This window comes from Bidens hawaiensis, unplaced genomic scaffold, assembly GCF_021521415.1.
Source record: "Bidens hawaiensis isolate Kalapana, Puna unplaced genomic scaffold, B.hawaiensis_p1.1 tig00419364_1, whole genome shotgun sequence".
Lineage (NCBI taxonomy): Eukaryota > Viridiplantae > Streptophyta > Magnoliopsida > Asterales > Asteraceae > Bidens > Bidens hawaiensis.
In genome coordinates this window covers 346602-355228 of record NW_027504835.1, presented here as the reverse complement: position 1 = coordinate 355228, position 8627 = coordinate 346602, and the positions used below count along the sequence as shown (strand labels likewise).

The 8627-nt window shown below is 36.6% G+C and overlaps 1 protein-coding gene across 2 annotated transcripts; it reads left to right on the top strand.

Moving 5' to 3' along the window:
• Positions 1-3834: 3834 nt before the first annotated feature.
• LOC143608307 (3-oxoacyl-[acyl-carrier-protein] synthase I, chloroplastic-like) lies at positions 3835-5659 on the top strand. 2 transcript variants are annotated; one of them, XM_077083369.1, is made up of 6 exons: positions 3835-4299; positions 4372-4803; positions 4875-5162; positions 5242-5343; positions 5422-5488; positions 5576-5659. In XM_077083369.1, the coding sequence occupies exons 1-6, from the start codon at positions 3838-3840 to the stop codon at positions 5641-5643; spliced, it is 1419 nt and encodes a 472-aa protein (XP_076939484.1). In that variant the 5' UTR covers positions 3835-3837; the 3' UTR covers positions 5644-5659. The 2 variants fall into 2 exon arrangements, with proteins under 2 accessions (XP_076939484.1, XP_076939483.1); XM_077083368.1 differs by having other exon boundaries at positions 5242-5488.
• The last annotated feature ends 2968 nt before the right edge of the window (positions 5660-8627 follow it).

The window sequence follows — 8627 nt, the reverse complement described above, 5'->3', positions numbered from 1 at the left end:
TGCGCTTTTTATTTGTATCTAGGAAACAAATTGCACCACTAGAAAACTTGGCTATTGCCACTAGAATTTGCTAGCAATAAAATGGTATCAAATTTAGGGTCCGATATATTAAACAATAATTTCTTCAAACTCAAAGCAACTCTTTTGTTATTAATAACTGGCTCGTAGTAAAAACAAAAGGAGCATAAAAGTAACAAAGGCCTATGTGGGTTTTTATACACCCATCGAACTAAACCTATTCCAATGAAAATAGGACTTTAGAATCCAAAAACAAAATAGATTGTGAAAACTTGACCGACAAGCTAAAATTATAACCAGTAATTATTGTTGTTGATCTCCTCCACCGCCCCATGAGATCATTATCCAAAGCACCCTTAGTTATAAATCAAATGCTGATTTAATTTAATACTCCTTCTCAACATTTGCATCCACTAACCCCATAGCTTCACAAAACTTGATCATCTTCTATTTCGACAAAGCTTTAGTAAACGTGTCCGCGACTTGCTCTTTCGTATTTACATATTTAAAATCGATGTCACCATTCAATATCTTTTTTATGTATACAAAGGTAATGCACCTCGATGTGCTTAGTTCTTGCATGAAACAGGCTATTGATGATAAATTATCACCTAACAGAGTAACCTTTTTCTCCTTTCCAGGATTCAGTTCTTCTAGAAAATGAGCTAACCATATACATTCTTGAGCCGCCATTCGGCCACACGATACTCAATTCAATGGTGGACAACGAAACGGTTAGACTACCGTTTACTACACCACAATATTGCTCCCGACCCAACCATGAATACATAACCCATTATGGATTGCTGAGTACTCAGATCACCGGAGCATCTCAAAACCCAACTAGTTCGATCTTAGCCTCCCTATTGAAAAATACTCCATAACTTGACTCGGCTTTACATACCGAAGCACGCATCGAACAAGTTACAAATGAGGTTTCCTTGGCTCTTGCATATTACGACTAAGGACACCAACTACAAAGGATATATATGGTTTGTAAGCGTTAGATAAATAAGACTACCAACGATTTTCTGATACATTGTAGCATCCTCAATGAGTTTTCCTTCCTCGGCCCCTAATTTCAAATTATACTTCATTGGTGTTATAGCAAGTTTGCACCTAGCCATCCCAAATTTGCTCAACGACTCTACTATGTACTTGTGTTGATGCAACAAAATCCACTCTGGTTTATATTCAACTTCAAATCCAAGAAAGTATTTCAAACTTTTTATCCTTCATGCAAGACCTAATACACAAAATCTGTTTTCATCAACAAGATCACCGGTAATAATAAAGTCGTCTACATATACGAGTACCACCGCCAATATATTACCTTCGACTATGGTAAACAAAGTCGTATCAAATGAAGTAGAAACGATTCCTTTCGCCTCTAAAAATTCTCCAATTTTACCTAACCACGCTCGCAGTGATTGTTTCAACCCATGCAACGCCTTTTTAAGCTTACACACATGGTTTGGGTATTCTAGACTTACAAACCACTTTGGTTGATCCATGCACATAACATGGTCAAGGTCTCCATACAAGAACACATTATTCACATCCATTTGCTACAACGTCCAATTTTTACTCGCTGCTAAGGTTAACAAGACTCGAACCATTGTAAGTTTAGCTACCGGGCTTAATGTTTCTTTGTAATCCAACCCGAATTTCTATGAGAATACCCAAACTACTAAACGGGCTTTCAACCGCTCAACCGACCCGTCAATGTTTCTTGTAATATTGTATTCCCACTTAAACGATACGGGACTCGCATCTTTTGGTTTCTGAATTAACTCCCAAGTTTAATTTTTCACCAAGGCATCAAACTCTTCATTCATAGCTCACACCCACTGATCTTTGCACTTTGATTGTTCAAGCGATTCCGGTTTCATTTCATCTTTATTCTCTAAGATGGATACATTCGCATACCTTAGATTTGGTTTTCTTTCTCGTTTTGATAGATGAACACTTTGTTCATCGGTCTCGTTTGCTTCGGTTTTAACACTACGCTGACGATTCTCGGAGTTTGTACATGTTTTCCACTGACCGCGTCTATAAACCACGTCTAGAAGAGACCGGCCTGCCTCACCAATTTTCATCTTCTTCAACTTATGTATTTGTGATATAAAAATTAAGAATTACTTGACTTTCATACTCATGTTTAAGCGTTAGCGAGTCAGGTAAAGAGTCATGGTCATCGGACCACCATAATGTTGTGTTTATTATGGAATTCTTCAACATTATGGATCCACATTTCCCTACAAATTTTATGGATCTACATTTGCACTCTCATGGAATTCTTCAACATTATGTTGTGTTTCTCCCACAATTTCTTCATCCACAACCTCTTCTTTAGCCTTAAATTCTTCCTCAGTCGTAACTACTTTATCAGCATTAACTTCCTTTTCAACATATTTAGGTTGATCATGCTTAAAACATGACTATTAAAATGACAAAATTAGATAACTAGAAAAACATGAACGAAAATATGCATAAACAACATAATAGTTAAATTTGCAAGTTAAAACATGAATATATAAACAACAAATAACAACAATAGATTCATAGAACATCTAACTACATAAAACTTGAATACATAAACAACAAATAACAACCAACTAATTCCTAAATAAATCTTTCATTTAGTTGCTTTCATAGCTTTTGCTTTTGTCAATTCCTCTTTCTTATTGATAGTCTTCATCAAAGCATGAATATTTTACCTTTTCACATCTCGGGCAATTTGACGTATCAACCCACCTAATCCAACCACAGTTGCCTTTCTGAAATGACAATGTATAATCATGACCAAAACACGTATAACACATGAAACACCTCAGCCAAATTGAAAAATTTACAAAATTTATGAAATCACTCACAACAAACTTAAATACATAACAAATAACCAAATAAACCTAATTAACCAAGAATATCACATGTCTTTTGAAGACTTCCACAATATAAGAAACACCTACCATGGTTTGCTTCAGTCTTCAAATTTCGACAGCAAGTTGTTGCACCACACGAGCATCTCGCATCTGCGACATTAAATCGCTGTTTGATTTCGACGAACAAGATGAAGACCGAGACATAGTAGCCCAGCCTTTTTGATTGAAGGAAGGGTGTCGAATTTGGTGAAGAAATTAGGTCTGGGGACGGGGTAATCATTTATTGTTAATAGACATTTGAGGGGTATTACAGTAATTACGCCTTTTTTAACAGTCAACAGAGGTTGACTAGATGATCGAGGGGTTCAATTTGCCACACCCTGCAAACATTAGGGTGTCAAATGTCAAAAATCGAAGACAATGGTTGCAACCGGCAAAAGCGTGCTGACCACATAAGTGCAAAATGCAATTTACTCATTTTACATTTGTGTAATTTTTTTGTGAATATCAAATCATTTATCTAAAGACATATAATACCACAATTTTATGATATAAACGAAATATGTTCTAAAAATTAATAATACTACTATAAGTTTTTTCTACACCCAGCTTACTATTATATAAGGTGTTTCAACAATACAAAGAAAACATCCAAACAAAATACTCCGTAATAAACTAGGACTATCCACACCTAAATAACCTTATTAGCCTTATTTAAATTAAATAAAACAAACGTAAGATATCTAAGATTCATAAACATTTGAGCCCACATCTAAAGTTTGGCAGGCCTGTGAATATGGTAGCTTTCGGTGGCCTAGCTATAAGGCTAAAAGAATAATAGCAGCACATTAATATTAATGCATGTATTAAACAAAACTTGAAATAAGAATAATAACAATCGAGCTTGTTTGTACTGCTCATGACAATGACAAATATGGGAACTCAAATTCACGTTTGCACACCTCTTTTGGCAACTACACTTAACCCACTACGCAAAAATACCTCGCACATAATTGTTAAATCAATACCACAAACCATCACCACACGCCGCCGCCCGATACTACATTCCCGCATTTCAGCAACTGCTCCTAAACGAGAAAAGGATGCCAAAAAGCGAGTTGTTATTACGGGTATGGGAGTCGTCTCAGTGTTTGGAAATGACGTTGATATCTTCTACCAAAGCCTCTTGGCAGGAGAGAGCGGGGTTGGGTTGATAGATCGATTCGATGCATCAGAGTTACCAACGCGATTTGCTGGTCAGGTTCGTGACTTTAAGTCAACTGGATATATTGATCCCAAGCATGACCGAAGGTTGGATGATTGTCAAAGGTATTGCATTGTCGCAGGAAAAAAAGCCCTTGAAGATGCTGCTCTTGGTCGTGATACACTCTCCAAGGTACGTATGTCATTTATTCATCGTCTCATGTGTCCAGTAATATAAGTAAGATTCCATTATGTTTGTGTGTAGATCGACAAAGCGCGTGTTGGTGTGGTTATTGGAACAGGATTAGGAGGAGTAACGACACTTGTTGATGGTGTGGGGACTCTAATGGAGAGAGGTTTTGATAAAATCACACCATTTTTCACACCTTATGCTCTTGCAAGTATGGGCCCTGCCTTTCTTGCTATAGATCTTGGGTTTAAGGGACCAACCTACGCCATTTCATCTGCTTGTGCGACATCAAATTATTGTTTTTGTGCTGCCGCAAATCATATCCGTGAAGGGGTAGCTGATTTGATGATTGCTGGAGGCGTAGAAGCTTGTGTAACTCCGATTACGTTGGCCGGTTTTGGTGCATGTAATGCATTGTCTCAGAGAAACAATGATCCCCAGACTGCTTGCAGACCATGGGACCAAGATAGAGATGGCTTTGTCTTGGCTGAAGGGGCTGGCGTGTTGGTATATTACAGTATAGAACATAAAACTTGAAATTTCTCACATTTTAATATTTATATTTTGTTTGTTTGTAGGTGATGGAGAGTCTAGAACATGCAATGAAAAGGGATGCACCAATAATCGCGGAATACTTGGGAGGTGCAACAAATTGTGATGCATATCATATAATTAGTCCGCAACCCGACGGTTTTGGGGTTACATCGTGTATACAAAACAGCCTAGTGAATGCTGGTGTATCAGTAGAGGAGGTAAATTATATCAATGCACATGCAACATCTACTTGGGCTGGTGATCTTGCGGAAATAAAGGCTCTAAAGAATGTATTCAAGAATAGTTCAGGAATCAAGCTCAACGCCACCAAGGTGAAGAACACCATACATGCATGATGCATCTTCACTTTATGAACATCATGCTAATATTATCCGTCTTCTGTTGTTTCAGTCTATGATCGGACACTCATTGGCAGCTTCAGGAGGTATGGAAGCCATTGCTACAATTAAAGCAATTCAAACAGGATGGTTGCACCCAACCATTAATCAATTTGTACGTCTAAAATGCATTCATATTGTTTCTCTTTCCTCCTTTCATACTCTAATTTCCATACTTTTATGGAAACTACAGAATCTCGGTCCTGAAGTTGAATTTGACACTGTTGCAAATCATAAGCAACAACATGAAATCAACGTTGGTGAGTTTCTTTCCATTTCGATCTCAATTATTCAATGTCAGTATTTATTAAGCTCACTCATTCAGTTACAACTATTTCTATATACAGCAATTTCAAATTCATTTGGTATGGGTGGACACAACTCTGTTGTAGCATTCTCTGCTTTCAAGCCATGATGGTATTAAAAGTAGTTATAAATTTAATAAAGATATTATTTTTCTTCCGGGGAAGCATATGATTGCGGTTGCATTAAAAAGTTTCTACTATAAAATGTAAAATATATATTACAATCACGGGCGGATCTAGGTAATCGTGTGCGTGTTTACGGGAACCCACTGAGTTTTAGATTTGATATAACTCGTCTATATAAAATGTGAGAGTGAACCCACATATAAATTGTGAGTGAACCAATAGGCAAAGTTGAACTATGTTCTATGATTATGGTTGAACGACTCGTTGAGATTATGGATCGCAACGAGAAGAAAACCAAGCGTAGTTGTATTCGGTTAGTAAAAGTTCGTTGGGAATCACGGCGTGGCGCGGAGTTTACTTGGGAGCGAGAAGACGCAATGAAAGAGAAGTATCCACATTTGTTTGCATCGTCGTCTTCATCTTAATTTCGGGACGAAATTTCCTAAAGTAGGGAATACTGTGACATTCGTCAATTTCGGATCACTTTTGTTATGTAAACCCGACCCGCTTGTAACCCGAACATTTCAAATATATAAAATATTGGATCTTGTCATTTAAAATATTGTTTTTTTTATATTATGCATTGTTTGACCATTTAAACATACCCATTTTTATGCAAACCATAAAAGAATATTTTACTCTTGCTACATCTCCAAAAACTCTCTCAAAACTCCATAGATTCAAGTTTGTTATTTCTTATGTATTTTTGAAGTTTTGACTTCTCAAGTCAAACTAACTATAGTCTTTCATTCTAACTTGTTCATCTAACATTACTAAGGTGCTGTTTGTTTTTCAGAGGTAAAATGTCAGAAGACTGCCAAACCACATCTGCCAACATCTGTAGCAGAAGAGGTGGACCAAAACTCTGCAGTCTGTAACAAGAAGATTGTTTGTTTTTTAACATCTGCAGACTGTTAAAATAAGCTGATAATAATAATTTCTCTTTTGTTAGCAAATTAGCAATGGCATGAGTGAAACATACATATTAATTGATCAACAACATTATTAAACAACTTCAATCTGAATCAAAAGAATAACAAATCAATACATAAACTATAAATCAATTAATAAGCATTCAATCTCCATCAGGTACTGTGTTCCGGTAAGTCAACGAAGAAGAAGATGACGTTGACTTCTTCCAATTCAGCACTGGAAGAAACAATTATTATTATTATTATTATTATTATTATTATTATTATTATTATTATTATTATTATTATTATTATTATTATTATTATTATTATTATTATTATTATTATTATTATATGTTTCTATTTGGTCCTTACTGTATGAATACAGTCGGAATGCACCAGAGGAGGTAGAAAGGCGGCGGTAGGGTTGCAGCGGTGGGGCGGCGGCGCTGAAGCAGTGGAGCGACGGGGTTGCAGCGGTGGGGGAGTAGGGCGGTAGTGGAGCAACGAGGTTCGGTGGGGGAGTTGGGCGGCAGTGGAGAGGGGAGGGGATTAGGGTTTGGGAGTTCTGATGGAATAAGAAGAATGATGGAAAGAAATTGGGTTAGAAGAGGTGAGAAGTAGCAATACCAACACTTCTGGGAGAAGAGGGCGCGCAGACGTTTTTTAGTGAAACGTCTTCGAAAAAACAAACATACTGCAGAGCCCAACGTCTGTGCGCCCTCTTCTCAGTGCAGACAAAAGAGGTGGAGAAGTGCTTCTGAGGAAAAACAAACAGCACCTAACTCTTGAATATGGTGGTACAACATATATATAATACACACCCCTTGTTTCCTTTATTTGTTACATCACCGACTTTGGTTGGTAAGTTTCGAATGTCATAAGGCAAGGCTTCATGGAGGACTTCGTGTTCTTGATATATATTTACACACACATAACTTATTATACATATCACTTATGACTAACTTCTAACCCTTTAGTTTGTTCATCTTATTTACAAGTTCCATGGTGTGGGTTTGTATAAGACTAACCTCGGTTTAACCGAAACTAGTCCAAACCGGAAACCGAACTTTTGTTTACTAGTTTTGTTAAAATAGTTGTTTAAACATGTTTATTGCTAGATTTGAGTTTCAAAAATCATTTTTACAAGTTCTTTGATATTAAGCATATGGAATCCATCTATGAAATCGTTGGGAGATGGAAACCGAACTAAACCGAAACTTTTGCTTAAAAGACTTGTAGTTAACTTTTTTGTTGTAAAATTTAAGTTTTCTTCATTTATAAACCAATATACAAGTTCTATGATATTTGGGCATGTAGAAACCATCTATGAACTATTTGTGAGATGGAGACCGAACCAAACCGAACTATACCGACTTTTACTCACTTAAGACACACAAATGTGTTTTTAGCTATCAAGACTTGTATATTTCTTTAAAAAAATAGTTTACAAACTGATTTTAATTATTTTCTTAAGTACTCGGAATAGTTGGATCCAACTTGATCTCATAACATAGTTTCAGATTTTTGTCTAAATTTTTGTTTTAGTCCGATAGTTTCAAATTTGTGATTTTTATCCCTATGGTTTCATTTCATTTGCAATTAAACCCGAGTTCATCAACCTCGTTAAGTCTGGTCGTTAAACTCGTCAGTGTGCCCCTCACAAGAGGGGCAGTTTTATCCTTTTTCTCCCCAAATAAACCCCAATTCTAATTCGCAAGCTCCCTTACGTGAGGGGCTAGGGTGTATTTGGGAGAAAAAGGACAAAACTGCCCCTCATGTGAGGGGCACATGGATGGGTTTAACGACTAGAGTTGATGGAGTTAATGAATTCGGGTTTAATTGCAAGTTAAATGAAACCACATGGACGAAAATCGCAAATTCAAAACTACTGGACTAAAACCGCAGATTTAGACAAACCATAGGGACGAAAAACACAGTTCACTCTTAAATAATTAATTAGTAATTATAAAAGAACAAGTATACATGTGTAACTCGTTCCCTAAAACTATGTGAGACAAATTTACAGATTATATGGTATGGTTATGAGCGGTTGT

Excerpts from the sequence above, each read along its gene's own strand:
- LOC143608307 (XM_077083368.1), top strand. The coding sequence starts at position 3,838 with ATGGGAACTCAAATTCACGTTTGCACACCTCTTTTGGCAACTACACTT. Across the intron at positions 4,300-4,371 it reads GTCGTGATACACTCTCCAAG|ATCGACAAAGCGCGTGTTGG; the intron begins GTACGTATGTCA and ends GTTTGTGTGTAG. Across the intron at positions 4,804-4,874 it reads CTGAAGGGGCTGGCGTGTTG|GTGATGGAGAGTCTAGAACA; the intron begins GTATATTACAGT and ends GTTTGTTTGTAG.